A 21,777-nucleotide genomic window follows, 5' to 3' on the forward strand; every position below is an offset into this window, starting at 1 on the left:
AAACATGTGAGGTGAGGAAGGACAGGCTGGATCACACACATGTGAGGTGAGGAAGGACAGGCTGGATCACACACATGTGAGGTGAGGAAGGACAGGCTGGATCACACACAGCTGCCTGCACTGTGTTACCATAACAGGAATCACAGCTTGCGTGCTGCTGGCATGAATTTGGGATCTTTCTTCTTCATAACCTAAATCCAATCATGGAAGAAAACAACTAGCAGGTCCAGGGTGCCTGTAATGCCTGTTCATGACAGTCTTCGAAGAACTTCACAGAGATAAATCTAATTTGGAGTGATCCCTGGAGAGGGAAACAGGATATGTCTGCTTGGTTAAATGCACTACAGACCTGTCAGTTCAAAGGAAGATTTGGAAGCACAGAGAAGGAAACTGCAAGTAAAGCAGCACTGTGGGTCATGACAAGCAAGGTGATGCCTGGAAGGCTGGCAAGCTGCAGTTCTGCCTGCTGGTTTTGGTCTGAGACCACAGATGTGCATTCCTAGTGAACACAACAATGTTTGGCAGGAAAGCGAGTGTTGAAAGCGCTGTCTGTCAGTATCATTTCTTCTCTGGAGATACTTTTCACATAATTGCTGCTTACTGCTCCCAGTCAGCAGTGGGAAGCAGCGCATGGCTGAGTGGAAGTGCTCTCTGGCTGGTCATGGAGGCTCAATATTGGAGAGCCTGGAATCTGAGAAATAAAGAATAGTGAGGCTGGAAGTCCTGGAAACCCCCTGAGGCATTGTGCACTCACTCCTGCTTGGATATACTAAGTATGACCTGTGCTTCTGCTGTGTTTTCAAATGACATGCCCTACTTGTACCCCTCTGAGTTAAAAGATCCCCCTGACCAGGCAGGATGAAAAAAGCAGCTTACAGCAATAACTAGGCTCCACACCAGGCAGAAATTAAGCTTGTTGGCTGTGATTGATTTCAGGAGAGGCCACGACAGTGTTGATCAGGAAGGCAAAGGCTCTGAGGAACTGAGCATCTGAGTGAGATTATTTTGGCATTTTCCCACTCTTCAGGAAAAACTCCCTGCTCACTGGGCATTAATTTGCTGTTTTATTTTCCAGCAATCAGGTACTGTAATCAGAGACAGCCTGTGTGCTGGTGGGCTGCAAGGTGCTAAATGTCCTAAATGGTTTCAAAATAAGGCTATAGATTGTACCTGGCAACAGTAAACGAGGGACAAGACCCAGATTTCCATAGTCAGCCAATGAAAAGCAGATGATGATATGATACAGCTGAGCCAGGACAAGCCAAAAACATTTTCTTTCAAGTCACAATTCACTTTAAAGTCAGTAAAGTTCCTGGTATGGAAAAACCTTGCACAGACTGGACAACAACTGCATCAGAGAGGTGGGAGATACCTGAGTGCCCAGGGGACCGTGTGATCCTGGTGCAGTGCATCTATCTCTGCAGAGCTCCAGTCCTGGGGCTGGGAAGCAGGTAGGACAGTGGGCTGGAAAAACTGTCAACAAGAATTTTTTGAGCAGCATCTTTATTTTGTTTTGAACCAAGAACAAGGTGCTATTTGATGGAAATTCAAACCAATTCATGTGATCGGCCAATGGAACCCACTGCTGTGGGAAGTCACGGGGGGATGCTCAGTAAAAGGATGGGATGACAAAGAGAGCAAGAGATAATCTCAGGGGGCCTTTCAGCACCTTTCAAAGGGCCACTGTGCTCCACACATTGAAGCCCTGGCTCTCACAAGATGTGTCTCGTGGGAAATCACTGCTGCTTCTGGTTGGAGCAGCTGGTTGTGGCTGCTGGTGTGGACAGCGCAGTGGATTTGGCAGACCTCAGACTTCCTGCTGCCAGACACTTTCTGTGTACCTGCCCTGGGGACATGGTCAGTAGGTATCTGTATTGCCAGGTGATGCAGGATTTTGGGAGTCTGTAGAGCTTCTAGTGTGTGGCTGCAGAAGAGATTTTAGGAGAAGGATGCTCCTGGGTACAACAGTGGGCACTACAAACCTGTGTTACCTGAACACAGGGACAATGATCACAAGGCTTCCTTGGCACATGGACTCAGCATCGTGGACCAGACAGGAAACTGGAACGGAGGGGACATTAAAAGATTTGTCCAAGACTGCACAGAAAGTAGGTGGCAGAGGTGGAAAGGAAACTTGTGTCACCTAAAATTCTGATTTAGACAAAATACCAGTAATTTTCTGACAGCAGGTGCATGAATTTGGTACTGTGCAACTGTAGTGGCTGGGCCATGCAGCCAGTCCCTGGCATGTCCAGCTTCCCTGGATCCAGGACACAAGCCTGAGAAAGCAATTGTTAAGTAGTTTGGTATGGTGGGAAGTCCCAATCATGAAGTGCTGGTGCAGGTACAGAGCCTGGGGCAGAGCCTGGTGGTCTGTGTGACTCCAATGCATTTAGGAAACTTTCCTGTCTGCCCACTCAGATTCCTCTCTGGGAGTCACACTCACACCTCCTGAGACACAAATGAAAGCGGCAAAATGGGACATGGGGAGCTCATGGGGCAGGAAAGGAGTTTTGCAGAAGTGACAGCAATAGCTGAGAAGGGGATCCCCATGGCTGGTGTACCTACCGTGTGTTCTGCTTCAAGTGAGAAGGAGGATTCCCGGGATTCTGGCTCCTTGCTCCGTGTTCTGAGGGTGCGCAGCATGAAGATGTCACAGCCATTACACAGAGCCCACACCACACATCCCTGTGTCTCTGGAGCAAACAGCACGGCTGCGGGAAGGACAGGGCCAGCACCCGCTTCTAAGAAGGGACCCCAGCGGTGGGAACCCCAGAGCCTCCCGCGCCTTGCACCCCTCACTCATCACTCCGCACTCCACGCCCATGACCCCGCACCCCGCACGTAGCTCCCAGAGCTCCACATCCATCATCCCGCACCCCGCACGCAGCTCCCAGAGCTCCACATCCATCATCCCGCACCCCGCACGCAGCTCCCAGAGCTCCACATCCATCATCCCGCACCCCGCACGCAGCTCCCAGAGCTCCACATCCATCACCCCGCACGCCTCTCCCGCCGCGCCGGGGCCGGGCTGGGCGGCGTTTCTCGCCCGCTGCCGCGAGGGGGCAGCAGCGCCCCGTGGGAGTTCCCGGCTGGTCCCGGGCGGTCCCGGCTGGTCCCGGGCGGTGCTGGGGACCCTTCCTGCCCTCGCTGGCTCTGTCAGCACCAAGGCTGATAAGCGGTGCCCGTGCCAGGGCGTTGCTGTCACCACCGATGGCCCCCAAGCAATCAGTCCCCAGCACTTGAGCGTCCCTCCTCATTTGGGGACAGCCATGCAGGGATGGGCAGGACAAGCTGCTCTCACTCTGTCCCTACTCTCCTCTGCTTTACAGTGGCTACTCCAAAGAGCTGAGTTCAAGGCCTTGCCATGGAACTGGACCCACCTATCTGCAGGGCTTTTCCTCCCCTCCACCCTATCAATGGCAAACGCCTCCTGTTCCACTTCCAACACATTTCCACTGAGCATCATAGTAGTCCTGGGTTTCCAGGGATGAAGACAAAAAGAAAAGTCAGGGTGTGCTTTCCAGCAAATACCAGCACTCCAGAGAGAGTTCTGAGAGCTACTTTGACTTAGACTGAGTCCACAAAGAAGTTCCTGTGTGGCACTGCTGGGCTAAGCTGCCCAGTGCTCCAAGCAGAAGCTGCAGGCTCTCTTCCACTGCTCCCAGCTCTGTTGTTGCCAGTCTCACACTGGAAGAGAATTCACCTGTTTTTCACCTGGGATACCATATATTTTTGCTGGTGGTCCAGCTCAGGTGATTTGTGGAAGTGCTGTAATGTCCTTCAATGAGAGGCTGTGCCCTCACTCTGTGGGCACTATTCCAGCATGCTCAATCCCTCTTGCTCTTCTGAGATCCTGGGTATAACCCAGGTCAGCAGTGAAGAAATGAGGGCCCTGATTGCACGTCCTGCATTAATGAGCTTACCTTCTGCCTGGTGGCCACGTCAAAACCGCCACAAACATTTCTGTGGAGGACGTGCCTCAGGGTTCCCTGTCTGCCTCCCTGCTGGCCAAGGGGACCCCAGCCATGCTCTGAGTGCTGGAGCTTGCTGAGCACATGGAGCCAGATGCAGGTTTTGCATGAGAAGATAGGGAGGGCTTTTTTCAGCTCTGAAAGCTGTTTATTCTTTACAGCGTACTGACACCAGAACGGAAAGGGCCTTTTCCTGAAACTGGCTATTTATAAACAGCCTGTGGTGCAGAACCTTCCCTTGCAGGGGGGAAGGGACTTTTGAAGCTTTCTTTTCGCTGCCTTGAGCTCACCCAGAGGTCGTTCAGACAGGAGTGAATAGAGCAGGTCTTGCTGTCCATCTGCTGGGGGCACGCTCCAGTACCGACAGCTTGTAATAACTCTGTGGAGATACCAAACTCCAACGAGTACCTAATTCAGCCCTAAACCCCTCGGCTGTGAAGTCAGTGCAGTTCACCGTCCTGGATTCTTCCAAAGGCTTTGCAGGAGAAATTGGTTATTTGTGGCAGTCATGCCTTTAATGTGTAACACAGCTGTGCTTGTCCAAGGGGGCTGATCTCTGTGGTGTATGGGCAGAAATCAGCAGCACTCATAGCCATATCTTTCCAAGCTGTTGAACAGTGCAATGTTCAGTGCATGCACACGCTTGAGCTGGGATTTGGCTGCTCCAAGATGCATAAAAGACAGCATTGGAGCCTTGACTATCTTTGCTTCCCTGTTGTGAGTCAGCACAGGCAGGCAGCTGGGACAGCCACAAACCCACAGCTCAAGCATAAAGAGCAAGTTTATTTCCATTACCTTGCTATCCCAGGGATTCCCGAAGCAACACCCGGGCAGAGGTACACAGACTGTCCATGCTGGAAGAAGACTGGTCTGCTGCTCATGCTGCTTTATCAAGGGTTATTTTCAGCTGCAAGGTCACTTGAGCACTTACAATCCTCCTCACCAATCTTCTGCGTTTAACCCATTCCTCCCAACACCTGATAAAGGAGAGAAATTGGGACCTTCAAATCTCATCTCCATGAGAGGCCTTTCTTCAGATTTTACCCAGTTTAATTGTGTTGGGATGCTGGGCAGCTCTCTGCCTCCCTCCCCTCATCTTGCCCCGGCAGGCCAGTGGCTCTGTGGGCAGCTCATCCTTCTCTGGGGACACTGGGATCATCTTTTGAACCCTACCAGAAACTCTGAGGAAGCTAGGGCTACGTTTAGTTGTTAAAACTACTGTTCCTTCCCTGTCCTAGCTGTGCCCATTTTGCAAACCAGGTTTGCACTTGGCAGTGCTCACAGTACAGCACAGTATCATCACCCAGATTTTCCCACCTGTAGGGATGTGGTGACTTTTGGTTTTGGCTCTGGTGCAGAAGATCAGTGTGCCTGGCAAAACCTCTGGCACAGGAGTTTGGCCGAGAATTAAAGAATTTAATTAAATATTTAAATAAAACCCTCTCTCCCCTTCTGGGGTTTGTCTTGTGCTGTTTGAGAAAGGCAGAGGTGTGCAGAGGGATGGGGAAAGGATGAGGAGACACACAGCTCTCCAGCTGTGCAGGGAGAGCCAGATTTCCACAGGACTCTGCACACCAAACACGGCTGAAGCAGTGAGGGTGGACCATGGCTCAGGGCCAACAGCGTGGGAGATCAGACAACTGTTGAATTGAGGTCTCTTCACCCCCTGGTATTCCAGTGGTCATGAGCAGGTCATGAATGTTTGTAGCAGACTGAACTTGCAGAATTCCCTGGAAATGTGAACTCAATGATATTTTTGACAAATCTGGAAAAGAAATAACTGTCGATCCAGAGGCTGCAGGATGCAGCACAGCCCCTGCACATGGAAAGGTCCCACTGCCTCTGAGGTGCACACATACAACTGACACGGGACTGGGCTGACTTGTCAAAACTTTCCTCAACTCACTACAATGCCTTGCAATCAACTGACTTTTGTATTTACAGTTGAAACAGGAAAAGCAGGACTTGGTCCATACCTTGGTGTAGCAACTATGAAGCAACCAAACAGCAGACTGTGACCAGCATCTGAAAATCAGGAGTGTTGTAAAGTGCCATGAGCAACTAAGTGCCCCAGAAGAGCTTCTCAGAATGCAAATGCTGCTGAGACGGATCGCAATGTAACCCAGGGCTTTCCAATCAGCAGCACATTATCAGAGGCTCAAGGTGCAGATCCCACATTTTCCCTCTCCTTCAGGGCAAAGACTGATCTGGGAATTAAGCTGGGATCAGATGCTTGAAACAGCAGTCACTTGCAAAGCTTTTACTATAGGCTTAATCTTTTGTCTCTGGAATATCACTTGGATTTGGCAAAGAGCTACTTTCCCTAATGCCCATTAATGCAGGCACACGTGGAAGCTCCTGGAAATCCCTACTGCAGGGGCTTGGGTTCAGCAAAGCAGGAATGTCCCCTGTGAATACTCCACACTGGCATCCTCAAGGGCCTCCAGCCTGGGAGCTTGTGGTAGCAGGCAATAATCAGGGGCTCAGCGCTGTCCAAACACAGAGTGTGATGGAGTTGGAGGTGGTGGAGTAATGCTTTCCCTAGGAGCTGATACCTAGCTCTGCCTCTTGCCATGTACCCCAGGAGAAGTGCTGGGATATAAGGAAAGACCTGTAAGTCAAGATTGGAGCTGATGTGCAGAGCATTCCATGGAACCCCACTGCCAATATTTGTGTGAGGGGTGTCCTTAGCAGCCAGTTTGTATTTGAAGCAAGTGCTTGGTTTGGGAACTGCACAGGATAACATCAGACATAGCCACAGTTTTATTTTTACAAGTCATCAATATTTGACCAGCATTTCCAGTGTGGCTACAGGAGAAAACCACATCTGAGATGGTTGTGTGCTAGCTAAGAATATGAAAGCCATTTGACTGAATATTTCTTAATAACAGTGTTTTGGAGTTTGGGGGTGAGGAAAATTGTAAACTCTCCTTTTTTCCTCACTGCTCTGGTAGTCCAGAGGACTCATGAGCAAAGTCAAGATGTCTCAAGAGCAAACTATTCTTGCTATGGCTGTTTTCAGTAGGAACAAACCACCCCCAGAAATCTGCTGCAGAGAAGCAGAACGAAGCTTACCCCTGCTCGAGGAAACTCAAACAGGCTTTTCTGAAGGCTTGAGGAGACGGGGATGCAGAACCTCTGAGGTCCCAAGATGAAGAAGCCTGGCAGCATGGAGAAGAGGAGCAGAAATCCAGCCTTGAGCTCAGGAGAGTATCACCCTGAAAGTCTCAGGTGTGACTGCTTGTCCCTCACACAGGTTATACAATGGAAGCCATCCAGGATCTCACAGGAAGAAGTCAATGTGGCTGGGCTGGAGGGGTACAGGGAGGAAGGTTCACTGAGGGAAGGCTCAAGGAGGAACAGTGTGGTACCACCTCACGGGCAGCAGAGAGGGAGGAATGTCCCATGGCAGGGTGGCCTCGGTGTGTGCACGTTGGCAGCTGCAGTGGGTGGGAGAAGGTCTTTACCCAGGATGGCCCCAGGAGGTGTCTGAGCCGGTGGGAGAACCAAGGGACCATTGGGGTACAGTTTTTAGGAACCGGGTATTTGGGTAAAACTCACACTTGTATTTTAGATGTGGAGGTGGCCACACACCATCTCCTAGGCCAAGAGTGAGAGAGAACCCTACAGGCACATGCAAACACAGCTACAGTAGAGTATTATCCCTTGGGAGAGATATCTGGAGTCTCTGCACACAGGTCTTTGAAAATAGTGTCAGCCAGCAACCAAGTGAAAGAGAGAGATTTGGAAAGAAATAAGAGCAGTGCAGAAGAAACAAGCGCACTGAAACACAGGTCCAGAGAAATCCTGTCCTCTCAAATTTTCAAAATCTGCCTGGACAAGGCTCTGGGGCTGCCTGCCCTGCCTTTGAATGCAGTCCTGTGTGGAACAGGAAATTGGACTGAGCGACCTCCAAAGATCCCTTCCAGTCTAAATCCTTCTGTGGTTCTGTGATGGATGTTTGAAATATAGAACAATCAGACCTAATTATAGCATTGGAGAAATCCATGACACATCTACAGCTTAAACCAGTGCTGTTCCCTCTCCCATCCCATAGAGCTAGAGACAGGACAGAAAAAGGGGATCACAACAACCCACGACACAAAGTGATTCTTTAATGGGGGGAGACTCAGGGGGGAACATCTGGGGAGCTATGAAATCATTACTGATATGGAGAAGATGACCAAGAAATGACTAGGAAGTAGAGGATACCTGGCAAAGTGAGGGGGTGGCAGGTTTAAAATGGAGAGAAGCTTACAGAGGTAAAGCTTCTTATGAAGAGCTTGATTACTCCCTTGTGGATTTCATTGGCACAAGACAGTGCTGAAGTAAAATGTACCTGTGAATTAAAAAAAAAAAAAAAAAGGCTGTTTCTTAGTCAGGAATCTTTGCTTCAGGAGATCTTTGAGCCACAGATCAGTGCCTTTTGGTCATACAGAAATGTTCAGGTATCCCCAAGTGTCCACATACCTCCCATGCTATCAGAAAGAGCCTCAATGAGCTCATTGCACTCAGAGATACCTCTGTTCACTCAGCTTTGACCCTGGCCCATGGAGCCTAAATTTGCAGAGATCAACAGATATGTCCCATCACACCTGGGGAAAAAAATGCCCTGTCACCTTCCCCTTTCACTTATGTTATAAACTTCTCTTACCCAGCTTCTTCCAGACTGAAGAGTCATAGGCTATTCTGTGCCTTCTTTGGAGAAACATTACTCTGCCTCAGTTGTTTCCTCTTTCTCTGCAGTTTCTCTTGTTTTACATTGTCATTTCTCTATAAACAGACCAGAATTTTGAACAATTCACCGGCATGGGCAGTGCACAGGATGCAGCTGAATTGTCTATCAGTACTGTAGGGCACTGGGGCATTCACTGTTTGATTTTACTTTTCATTCCTCTTCTAATGATTTTCTAACCTTCCCTCTGCTTGTCTGGCTCCCCCTGAACAGCAAGTTGGGATTTTTCATAGCAACATTCATTGTAACACTACGATCTTTGCTGAGTGGCTGTAGCTAATTTAGAGTACTGTGTGAAGTCTCAAAAGATCAACCCTCCACACATCATTTCATATTTACCAACCATTGCTCATCTTATTGCCCAGGCACTCACTGTTAGCAGATCCTTCACCACCTCTGTACCAGACTTTCACCTTTGCAACTCTGCATCACCCTGCACTATCAGCAAACTTCATCACCCCAAGAACACATGTGGTCAGAGACAGGAATGTGGAGAAAGGCCTTGTCTTTCTGTGCTTTCAGCACTCACATGCTCCCAGAGGCTGCCTCAAGCCCTGGTCATTACATAAATAGCTACAAAATCTATTTGGAGTGTTACAGAAGATGCAGTCTAGCTGAGGGGACGGAGTAGCGTGTCCCAGCCACCCTGTCTGGACTAGACAGTGGGGTTGGAGAACCTTCCTACTTCCCCAAAACAGAAAAGAATCTCCCAGTACTTCAGAGGAGAGGTACTTGTAAACACGCTCTGCACGTGAGGAGTTCTCTTGTGTCCGCAAAGCTCCCAAGTCAACAGGGGCTGTCACTCACAGTGCTGGGCACTGTCAGTGCCTGGCAGCCCCTACCAGAGCTTTGGGGTGTCGTCCTGCTGCCCTCCTGCCTGGGATGGGATGGAGAGGTCAGTGTCAGCTGGATGGGAAGAGCAGAACTTAGCTCTTACATTTTTGGTGATTTTTGAGAAACTCCCCTGCAGGCCCAGGTAGCTGGGTCACCCCACTGTGCCATCTGCCACCTCTGCTCAGTGTCATGTCAGTCCCCTGGCCAGGGGACCTGGCACTGTTCAGCTGAGTGGGGAGGGAGAACTGAGCCCTCTGAGCTGCACCTGGGGCTGCTGGAGCGGTCCCTCTGTGCCTGATGCCAGGCACGCAGAGCTGGCAGCACAAAGGGGAAGGACACAAACTGCACCTAAACTGAGAAAGCATTAGAAAGGTGGTGATCACAGCACTTGTCTAGTCCAACCCAGGCCAATAGGCTTCTGGCAGAAATCATAAGTGGTTTTGGCCTGGGTTATCTAGAAAATCAGAGACTGACCGCAGGTAACAGTGTCTTTTGGGGAAATGAATGCGTGACATAACTGAGGAGCATTGAAATAACCTCAGCTGAGCCTGCTGGGACAGACTCCCAAGCAAATCCTGACTGTGACCTCCCTCTGTGACTCCACATCTCTGGTATTATCAGTTCCCCTACTCTGACTTAAATCAACAGCACCTTTCCCAGTGCACTGCACAGCCCTCCAAGAGGGCATACAGACACGTTCCTCTGGCCACCAAATGCCAAGTGCTTCTTACGGAGAAACCTGTTCCTGGGAAACCTCTGCAGAAATTGCACAGTCCTTAGCTGTGGGCTGGACACCTCTTCCCACTTGTAGCTGGGACACTGCAGGTCACAATGGTGTGTGTCACACAGCTGGCCCTGCCCACAGCCACAACTGACAACCTAGAACGTGCTTGTTTATTTTGGGGTTCAGCTTTTACTCTGAGGTTGCCAACTCCTCACTGCTTACCTACAATCTGCAGTTGCACGGAGGCAACAAAGCTCTTCCAGGTCTCCAGTAGCCCATTGCTACAGAGCTGACAGCCTGAGCAGGGCTCTCCCATGCCAACACCAGCTCTCCAGGCTGCCCAGGCATAACCACCAAAAGGACAGGACTTTAACAACTGCTCTTGAGTTGAGCAAGGAACAAGGCCAGGGGACACTGACAGACAATCCAAAGTATGGGCAGCCACTCCACTAGCAGCATCCACAGCTCCATTGCTACAGGGCAGGAAAGAAACACATGGAAATATCCCTGAACTCTTCAAAGGGACTGGCTGGAAACACTTTGAAAATAAAACCTAAGCCCTGGAAGAGTAGGAGAGCGAAGGCTGTCTTGATTTTTAGAGCCTTTGTGGTATAGAAAACTGCAGCAGAGAGCTACTAGCAGAGCTGCAGCCCAGCTGTCAGAGCTGCACTTGGTCTGGAAGCAGTGTAAGGAGTCACTACCCACTTGCTGAGTGACTTTAAATGAGCTTTAAGTCCTTTTCAACCCAATCTGTTCTATGATTCTATGACCCGGCTCAGCCAGCAACAGCAGCCATCCTGCAACAGCAACACCATCCACATCTGGAATTTGCCCTCAATGCTGAGAAGAAGCATCTCATCCTCCCAGCCACACTTCAAGGACAGATTTAGTCCAAGCATTAAACTAGAAACAAAGTCCTTCCAACTTGTGTGGCAGGTGGGGGACACAATGACTGGACCCACAGCCCAGCGGCAGGAGCAAAGCCAACACTTCTCCCAGTGCTCCACACCGGACCGGAGACGGGCACTGAACAAAAGCACGCAGGAGATATTTCAGCTTTTATTCTCAAATCCATCCGTACATTCCGACCCGCCAAGTGCCAGGGCCGGCAGCACCAGGGGGCAGCAGCAATCAGAACTCACGGGAGCCTCCCCCGCGCCGGGAAACGGGAGACAGCGCAGGAAACCAAACCCCACCGGCTTTTACATCTCACCTTCTCTGAGCGAGAGAATGGGAAATCGAGTCATCTTTATCACATTCAGAACGGTGTTGGATTTACAGTCCTGTGCGTTCAGCATAAGGATCTCGGGTTGAATTGACTATTCTGCAGAGCAGCTTGAAAACTATCCCAGGCTTGCTTTTCCCTAAGCCAGCATCTTAAAGCTGCAGTACTCTCCAGGCATCTTTCCCAGCAGTCCCAAAGCCAAATAACAAAAGGAGCCCTTGCAAATAAATAATCATAGGAAAATAAATAAGATTAGAACTGGAGTATACAGTTACATGGTCTTTATTTGGTTTCAGAGGTGGAAAAAAGTGGAGCCAGACTGCAGCTTTAAGCCTCATGCCTGAATCAACCTCAAACACTCGGTAAATTTTACACTTGATTAGCAGTATAGGTTGGAGATCCGAAGTTCCACGGAGATGAACATTAGGCACATACACACACCCTTCCCCAAGGCATACTTTATTTTGCCGAGTTAGAAAAAGCCTGCTGAGGGGAAGTGTCCCTTCCCGAGCTGAACAGACGACTGAAGACGTATTTACTGCCACAGTAAAACGTCCCAACAAATAGCTAACCCCACCCATGTTTGCAAGGGGAAACTGGTTCAAACCATGCACCAGGGAGACAATCCCCTCTTGGGATCCTTCACCTCCACTGGCACCACAGAATCCTTGAGCAAATCCAGCTCCCGGCAGGACTGCCAGCTGCCCATTACTTCTTGTGCTCCAAGCCCAGCTGTGGAAAGTCATAAGTCCATTATTTCTACTTAAGCCAAAAATCCTGTTAATGCCATTCAGAGGCAGTTCTACAGCAAGAGCTCTTGATCTGATCTTGCTCTGTTTAGGGTGAACATCCCCTCTTCAGGAACTCCCACACAGAAAAACCACACAAAAGAGAAAAGCAATCCATTGCAAGCCAGTGTCCGATGATTGTCCCTTCGGGGAGGGCAGGAATCCAGGACAGGGCTAGGCAGGGGAAGGGAGGAGAATGGCAGGTGAAGAAAGAATTTAGAAACAAACTCAAAACCACCAAGACACAAGGAGGAGCTCAAAGCCCCTCAGCAGCTGATGGCACTAGGTTGCTGTTTGCTAACAAAGTCTGAAATGAAGTCGAACTCGTTCTGTCCCAAGAATAACTCTGGCAGCTCCTGAATCCGGTCCAGCCCCAGTTCCAGGACAAGGGATGTCAAGACATCCTCATCTATGAGATCAGTGTCCATAACATTCAACGTCAGCGCTGGCGAGGGCATGTGCTGCATGCCCGGGTGCTGGCCCGGCCCCACTCTGTACTGCTGGGCACCAGCTCCCATGGGCCCGTTGCTCATGGCCAGCGGGTGGCCCTGGTACTGGGTGTTGAGTTTTTGTAGGTGCATGCTGGCCATGAGCTGCTGGGTGCCCACCGGCCCCATGTACTGCTGCTGCTGACTCGGTCCATTGAACATCATCGCGTTCTGCATCTGGTGGTGGCCCATCTGTCCGCCGAGGCCGGGTCTTGGCCTCATCGCCCCGTCCATGCCGGTCCCCCCGTAGGGCATCATCTGAGCGGCGGCGGGCAGCGTCCGCAGCACATGCTGCCCGTGCTGCGGGGGTCCCTGTAGCCCGCTCACCCCCACGCGGTAGCTCTGCAGGCCGGTGCCCCCGTGGCTCATGGGCATCATCATGTGCTCGGCCATGGCTCCGGGTCCCGGCGAGGCGACAGCGGCTCCGGGAACAGTTCCCGGGGACGACACCGCGTCCCGCTCCGCCGAGCCGGCTCCGCCGGGAGATCCCGGAGAGCCCTGACCTCCGCCCGGGGGGAAAGCACCGCTCCGCTCCCTCCGCGGGAGTCCGGCAGGGACCCTCGGCACGGTCCCGGGCACTGCCCGCACGGTACGCACCGGTCCGGGGCTCCTGAGGCAGCGGCTCCGCTGGCCCGGGCTCCGCTGGCCCGGGCTCCGCTGGCCCGGGCTCCCCTGACCTCGGATCGCCTGGCCCGGCACTGCCCCTGCGCTCCCGCACTTATAGAGCCATGGGCGGGGCGGGCGCGGGGCGGCCCCGGCACCCATTGGAGCGCGGGCGAGGTCCGGCCCCGCGGGAGGGGCGGCCCTGCCCGGCTCGGCCCTGCCCGGCACGGCAGCCTTGGCGCTCCGTGCCTCCGACACTGCAAACGGCCCAAGATCGGCTCTCTGGAGGGAGAGAGTCACCCCTCCGGTGCCTTCCCCCTCCCTCTCAGTGTCACTCTGCCCGAGCCTTTGTACCCGCTCACACACTGCCCGCGCCTCGGGTCCCGTTGAGAAGGTTGTGCTGAGCTCCCTGTTCGTGCTCACGGACACACTTTTGTCAGGTGCTCTCAGGGTCGAGGGTAGTTGGGGTCATCCGCTGGGTGGTTGGTTACTCAGCTAGAAGCACCTTCCTAGCAAGGATGCACCAAACCTCCCACACACACCTGACACCAAGGGGATTGTCACACAGAGGTTTGCTACAGGTCTGTAGCAGTGTCTTTTGCACCTCTGAGATGAGCTTTGGCTCATGGGGTCCCAATGCAAGCCACATGCCCACCCACTGAACTGTACCAGCCAAACTATCTTACCATGGGCTTAGACTATGGCAGCACTGGTGCTCTCTACAGGACCTGGTGTGTTCCAGTAGTGTATGAAAGAACAGTGGTGATCCTCCTCTTGTGTTTTGTGTTTTGAAGGAACCCAGAGACTTCTTTTTAAAAGATATTAGTGTTGCATGGTTACTCGCTTAGAAGGCAGGGGATGACAAAGTTGAACTTGCTTCCCCAACTTCATTCTGTCTTTGTCCTCTCCCAGGCAGCCCTTAACCAGCATTACAGACCATGGCTCTGGTAATGCCTGACAGATCTTTTCTGGAGGTTTGGAGCAGGTTGTTTGATGGAGTTTTAGGTGTTCTGCATATTCGCGGTGCTCGTGGACCCTGGTGAGCAGAAGGAAGTGCCAACAAAGGGTTTCAAAGGATGCCCAAGGGGTTTTTTTGTTGCCTCAAGTTGCCTCTCAAGTTTGTATAACTTGAGAGATGAGGTCTAAGTTCATACTACCATGAAGAGACTAAGTTAGGCAGCACGGGCACCTTGGGTGAGTGCCGAGCCACAGTACTGACCTGAAGGGTTACTTATAGAAAATATCTCTGTATAAAAACACTGTAAACCAGCAGCTCAGAGCAGATAATGACCAGGAGCCTTCCGCTTCCAGAGGCCAGCAGCCAGGAATGGAAAGTGTCTTCTCTTACTTGACAGAGCACAGGGCCATAAACCTCCAGGACATTTTGGGAGTTGCTTTTGTTTGTGCCACCTTCTGCCTTGTAAAGTGGCTGGGATGGGTTTCAGGTGTTATTGGTGAGCCTCTAGCCGATGAATCAGTTGGTTAATTGTTCGATGTAATTACGTAATGATTGTTTTTTAACTCTAGAGATTTTGACAAACGCATTTTTAGTGCTAATAAACACATGCTCACATACATATACCTGCCTGCCTGCGAGTTCACATGCAGATGCACACCCAGGTGAGGAACAAATGCAGTTTGTTTTGCACACGAGGGAGTGCCTGCCCTCTTCTTTTCAGAGTCATCCAGCCATGAAAACATCTCTCACTTGGAGGAGAGGTGTGGTGTGTCCTGCAAGACCTGGTCAGGGCCAGAAAGTCTTGGACAGGAGTAACAGGTGGGAAAGGGCTGTCCACAGCCATCTGCATTACAGAAGACCCCAAAGGTGGTAAATGGCCCCTCATTTTGGAAACAAATTAGCAGATGAGAAAGCACTCTTGCTGTACACACGTGTGAAGGTCCACTTATCTCTGCCCTCACTCATGCCCCATCTCCTTTGGGAAGGGTAAGCCAGATCAGCAACTCATCCAGTCTGAAAATAGTTTGACCAGAAATAGAGCTGTGTTGGCTGGGATCAGCTCTCTCATCCAGCTTGTGCCATTGTCCTTAGATATTTCCCCGGCATAACCTGGGGTGTTTGAGAGGGGACAGGGGGATATGAGGATGGGAGGCATTGCAGTGGGCAGAGGGGCCCACAGATCCACAGCCCCCATGTTTGCCATGTGTGTGCCATCTTCCTGTGCTCCGTGTTCCGATGGCTCCTGTTCTTGAAGCAGTAATATTTTATTTTACAGGGATCAGTGTAGACTGGCCTGCTGCATTTCACACTGTCCAGCCAGTGGCTGGGGGCAGAGCTGAGAAAGGGCTGACCAGTTCTGGTAGCACCTTTTTCACTGGTCCTTTTGGCCCAGAACAAGCAGTGGTCCTTGTCCTGCTGAGGTCTTGGGGATTGAAGACCCAAACCACTGCAGCCATATGTACAAGCACTGTGTGTCACCCGTCTAACCCCAGGCTTGTGCCTGTCCCCTCTGCCCTGCCATCTGTCATCAGCCCACAGACACACTGGCCTTTCTGGGAAAGCAGATAAACTGCCAGAGCCAGCCCTGGGGCCGTGGGTCAGCCAGCCCTGGCTGAAGTCACCACAGCAGTGTGTCATTCACAGCTTCCTGACATGGGACTTCCCCAGGCTGGCTGTACTGGTATCATCAGCCCTATGTTATCAGGGGTGGATTACCCATGCTGGGAAATAGATTAATGCAAAAGATTGTAGCTCCAGTGGCACCAGTCTGGCTTGGTACGACCAGGGATGTGGCAGCACCGCCCGTGTGTCTGTGTCCCAGGTCAATCCATGTGGGTGGGCAGCAGTTCAGGGACCTGACCACCAGCACATTGCAGACCTTGCACAGCTCTGTGTTACCTATGATTTTGTTTATGTGAAATGTTCCCTCCTCGTACCTGATCCCTGATCATCACGCGCTGACTGCACGGCTCCAGTGGTATTCCGGTGGTAAAATCCTGTCCCCAAGCCCCCCAGGGATGAGAGGTGGCACAGGCACGTGCTTTTTGTAAGCAGAGATGTGAAGACTTTTGTCTTGCAAGGTTTTCCATGTATCAGAACTGGTTCTTGCTAATTCCAGTTGCTGATCTCAGTCTCTTTTTTTTTCCATGAGTCCGAGGTCCTTAGTTCTGGGGGCAGGAAAAAGAAAAGAACATTTTTAAAAAAGCTTTGTAGAATGCAAGATGTCCTAATGAATGGAGAGTGGGTTAGGATTTTTTGGGGAATTACCTATGACCAAATGATTCTCACTAGACATTCCAGTTTACAACCCACCCTCTGCTGTGGGGTGTGAGGTACCTTTGCATGGAGATCACAGAAGAATTTGAGTAGTGATGTGAGATATGAATTTGGGTGTAAATGGAAGGATCTGAGGCCTCCCGTGATTCAAAGACTACTGGATTCTCACTCAATTCTTGGCCCGACAGAGCTCCTGCAAGTTTCAAAGCAATTGAGGTGTGCAGAAAAATGCTAAAGCAATTTGAAATATCAGGTTCAGGACAGAAGCTTGGCTTTGAAGGACAGATGTCCAGCAGAACCCCCTTTGCAATCCCCATGTGCACTAAGGGAGAAATATAGAGATTAGAAATGCACAAAGGGAGGCTGGAAATCTATAGAGGTGTGACCTGGACTGAGATCCATCAAGTATCACTGTCTGACATTGCTGTACCTGGGTCTCACCATGGGCTTATGTGCATAACTCACCTCCACATCAATTTAAACTCTCTGCAGCTCTCAGCTGCATCACAAAGTATTCCTGAAGTATTGTTTTTCCAGGAGATGCCAGGCTCCAGGGGAGCTGCTCCTCTTGCATGCTGTCGGCTTGCAGTAACTCCCATGGGCCCAGCAGCTGATGGACTGTGGCATTTGGGAAGATCTCGGGTTGAACAAGTCCAGATCTGGATCACTAAAGCAGCACTGTTTGCTGAAGGGTGGAAAATATCAGCGTAGTCAGTCCTCAGGAGGATCAGCTGTTAAACACCAGGCAGTCACCTGTGGCAGCAATCAGCCCCCACCTGCCTTTTTCTCCTCAAGCTTTCTGTCCTCATTTGATCAGTGCCCATCACGCAAAGGTGGCACCTACGTTTTGGGTACTTGGAAAGGGAAGAGCAGCACTGCTCCCTGAGGCAGGTGGTAGTGGGGATGGGCTGCAGCTGCTACAGCAGCTCCCCAGCCCATAGTCAGCTCCTCCCTGGTGGTTCAGGCTCCTGGGGAGAAAGAGTGGCCACGAACCAGGCACAGAGTGGCTCAACAGACTGGACTTGGAGTGGCCTAGAGCCCACCCTGCCCACCCCACAGTGCCTGCTTTTCCCTATCTGGTTCAAGGGTTGCCACAGTCTGATTCCCTCAAGGCCTGGCTGAGGGCCCATGTCTTCTGCCTCTCCCTGCACTGCCAAGGGGTTGAAAGTTTTCCTGCCTAATGTTTGACCATGTTGGGACATTCATTTTAATCAAATATTCACTATTAGCTGCTGGAGGTCTCTATACCAGATCTGAAAGGATCTTAGTGAGTCTCTGCTGCACAATTAATGCTTTCTCAGCAGACTCATTTATTGGCAACCAGGAGATGAGAAGGGGTGCAATGCACTTTCATTTTTTTGTTTAAGGATGATCACAGTGGTTTGCAAACTTTGACTCTAAAGCTAAGTCCAGCAGAGGCCATGGTGCTATAAATACTGAAGCAGGAGCAAATTCCAATGGAGTTTCTCCAGTCTGGCTTTAAATAAATATGTTAACAAGCCAAGACTTATAAGTTAAACTAAATATTGAGCTTCTTGATGCAGATTTACACTTACAGATGTCTCTGACAAAGAGGACTGGCCAACAGCAAGTTATTTCAGACACCTGTTACCAAATCTATTTCTTGTCCTCAGATGTGTCTGCTGTGGATGATTGAGGTGACAAGCACCATTGACTGGGCAGGATGTGAAGAATCTGTGCTGTGATCAGGGCTGAGGGTCCCAGTGGTGGATCTGAGCTACCTAGGGGCTGCTGAGAGCAGGACAGAGAGGTGTCTCCTGGGAAGGTGCCCCAGACACTGCTGGCCTGGTGCTAGGTCTGTGGAGTTGTGACCCCACAGGTGATTTACAGGGAAGGACTTTGCCTGGAGTCATGGTGGTGTACCTTCCCTCAGTACATGTGGGGCAGGGACAGGCTCATGCCAGTGCCAAGCTTCCTTGGGCAAATGTCTCCTAGACAGGTGCTTGGGAGAGAGGTGGGATGAGTGTGGGTTTCACTGAGACCAGTTCTCTGGGTGTGCAGCAGGAAAGATTTTTCATTAAGATTAAAAAAACCCCAAAGATTAAGGAGGAAAAGCAAAGAGCTCAGGAGGGACATGGTGATTCCTCATCTGCATTTAGATGGAAACACTTCCTAAAAGGCAGGAGGTGTTAGACAGAACCAGCAGTGCAAACAGCCCATGGGAGAGGGCCAAGCATCCTGATAGCCCCGCTGGGTGCAGGGACTGACCTGCAGCTGATGGCCAGCTTTGGGGAAACTGGGCTCGTCATTAACCCTGCTGGGATTTGGGAGCAAAGATGCCAAGGAAGGGAAGGCTGTGCATCCTTTCAGCTCTGTGGGAACCTGCCAAGTGTGCAGGTGGTGGGTGTGCAAGCTTCTTCCATATGCACTGGGGGATGCACAGCCTCCTGTGTGCACGAGGAGCCATGTGGGCCCACATGCCCTTTGGCAGCATCTCACCTGCCAGGACCACTAAAGGGTGCAAAGGTGATTGAGGCCAGAGCATGGAGGGGTTGGTGCTTCCTCCAGAGCAACAGGCACAGTTGACCCCCCCGTGCCTGGAGCTTGGCTTGCCCTGCTTGTAAACAACTTCTTTTTTTTTCCTCTGGGCTAATCTTGCCTTGCGGGGCAGATAACATCACTGGAATTCTTTCAGTGTCCTTCACAAACGCCTCCTGCTTTGGACTTTGGCTTAGACACACATGAATGAGACACGAGCTTCCTCGACTGTTTTCTCTTGTTTACTTTCCTCTGGGCCTGCTTCCTGCTCCGCTGCTGCTCCTGGTTCCTGGTCTTGGGGAGAGTGGCCAGAGCGAGCCCGGCACCGCCTCGTGCTTCCCTGGATGCCCTTGTGGGCTGGGGCCAGGACGCTGGCAGGGAGCAGGAGGGGCAGTGGGGTCTGGGCTCTCCTTGCTGATGCCCTGCAGAGTGGGGTGGGCACTCAGCGAGGTCCTGCTCAGCATCCTGGCTCTTTCCCTGCAGCACTTGTGCCAGGGCATCTACTTTGGGTTTAGGTCTATACCATGGCTGCATTTGAGCCTTAAAAGGCTGAAGGGCTTCTAGTCCTGCAGCAGAACCAACCTCAACACAGATAGTGTGGTACCTAACCCCCAGCCCACCCAGCTGCCTGTCCCCACTCTGCCCAGCAATCCCACTTATCTCCCTGCGAGCTCTCACAGACCTCCCTGTGGGGTCCGACAACAGAAAATCGGTCCTGCTTTGGAGAGGGCTGGCAGCCTGAGCACTCCTAGCCTGCCCCTGGCCCGCAGCAGGAGCAGGCAGCCTGCCAGACCGGTCTGCCGGCACAGCCTCTCTGCCGGCACAGCCTCTGCCGGCACAGCCTCTGCGGCTGCGGAGCCGCAGCACCAGCTCCTGCCTCAGCCGCACGTGGCACCACTCACCTCCCCCCCGTGCTGCCAGCCCTCCCCAGCACAGTCCCATGGTCTGCCACAGCCGAGGAAACCCAAGCACTGACCCTGTCCTGCTGCTGGCACAGCTGGGCCACCAGCCTGCTCAGGCCTTGCTCGTGTTCTGTTGGGGTTTCTCTTACCAGTCCCATCAGTCCCGTGACTGTCCTGTCCAGGTCCCATAGCGTCCTTTCCCTGCAAAAGACAAGCCAAGGAGTCATCCCCTCTCATGTGAGCGACCTATAGGTCTGCTTCAGGGTGAGAAACTGCTTTGCCCAAGGCCTGGCTCACATCACTGCCCAGGCTTACAGTCCTCCCTGCATGGCCACTCTGGATGTCCTGATCACTGTGATTTCCCTCAGGCTGGATTTGAGGCACAGATGGACAGAGCAGGGCTGTGGTTTCTCTGGTGAGGAGCCTACTGGGTCCTGTATTATCATGGGTCAAAGCTACCTCTTCTTTGTGTCCCCCTGTCATGCCCCGTCCCTCTGCCTGTTCCTCCCAGGACCTGGTGTGTGGCAGTGGGATCAGTGGAGATGCACAGCAGTGGGGCTTTCCCGCCCAAATGCTGGTCCTGTGAGACCCAGTGTCCTCTGAGGCGGAGCCAGAAAGGTTTGGGGTTATTTCTTCTTATCTCCAGGTGCCTGCATTGCTGCTGCCCTGAGGCAGATTAGCTGTGGCGGTTTCTCTGGTCTGCTCTTGCCTCATGCAACTGCCCTGCATTTGGAGGTTGGGGTAGTCAGGGCCATGGTGGTGAGTCTTTAGGGGGGATGTAGTGTGGTGTTTTTGCATTATCATCAGGAATAGCTGTTGCTGTTTATCTGCCTTTTCTTTCCTTCATGTTATGCAACCTCCTTTTCAGATGCCAGTGGTTGTTTTCCCAGGGTTGATGTAGCAACAAAATTCTTCCTGGTGTTTCCAGACCCTCATGGCTATGACAATGCTTCTCCAACCTTGCTCCTGCTCCTCTCACTCCCCTGACTGCATTAGGATGCCCAAGTGCTTTTCCACTTCCTAATCAGTTGAGGTGTTGAGCAGGGACTCTGCAAAGCCCTGGGAAGATGGGAGCTTGTGGATGGGCTGGATGCTGGCAGCTCTGGTTCGCGTGGCCACGGGAAGAACAGGGCAGGTGACTCAGGGCAACTGAAAGTTTTATCCTGGGAGAGCTGCCTGGGATCCAGGTCACTGGGACCTGTTTGTCAGGTTCCTATTTTTGTTATTCACTAGCTCAGTATTCCTGAAAACAAATCGTGGTGTTGTCACCTGATTGGCATGACAGACGTTGGAGTGTGGAGTGTGTCTTGCATGCAAGGCCTGTTTGGGTGGCTGGACTTCAGCTCTGCAGTGACCAGATTTAGACTCTGCTGTGGCCATGTGAAGCTGTGCCAGTCCTGTGGCTGCCTGCAGCAGGAGCTGCTCCTCTTGGTCTGTGCCCCTGGGAACAGCCTTGGTGTTGCCTGGGGACCTGCCCTCCCACCAGCTCCTCTAAAGACAGGGCAGAGCAGCACAGCCTTTGCTGCCAGAGGAGACCTTCAGGTTCTCACGTGTGTGTTTTGTGCACAGAGGGTTGTGTGGCTGTGGGATGAGCTTGCAGCAGGTAGGGCCTTCACAGAACCATAGAACCTTCCTGAGCTGGAAGGGACCCACAAGGATCATCCACCCAACTCCTGGCCCTGCACAGGATGCCCCAGCAATCCCACCACGAGCCTGAGAGTGTTTTCTAAATCCTCCTGGAGCTCTGGCAGCCTTGGGCCTGTGCCCACT

At 51.8% G+C, this 21,777-nt stretch overlaps 1 protein-coding gene across 1 annotated transcript; it reads right to left on the minus strand.

Moving 5' to 3' along the window:
• Positions 1-11,313: 11,313 nt before the first annotated feature.
• Positions 11,314-13,457, minus strand: CITED4 (Cbp/p300 interacting transactivator with Glu/Asp rich carboxy-terminal domain 4). Its single transcript, XM_032710253.1, has one exon. It carries the CDS (start codon positions 13,159-13,161, stop codon positions 12,547-12,549), a length of 615 nt encoding a protein of 204 aa, XP_032566144.1. The 5' UTR covers positions 13,162-13,457; the 3' UTR covers positions 11,314-12,546.
• Between the last annotated feature and the right edge of the window lie 8,320 nt (positions 13,458-21,777).

This window comes from Chiroxiphia lanceolata, chromosome 24, assembly GCF_009829145.1.
Source record: "Chiroxiphia lanceolata isolate bChiLan1 chromosome 24, bChiLan1.pri, whole genome shotgun sequence".
Classification (NCBI taxonomy): domain Eukaryota; kingdom Metazoa; phylum Chordata; class Aves; order Passeriformes; family Pipridae; genus Chiroxiphia; species Chiroxiphia lanceolata.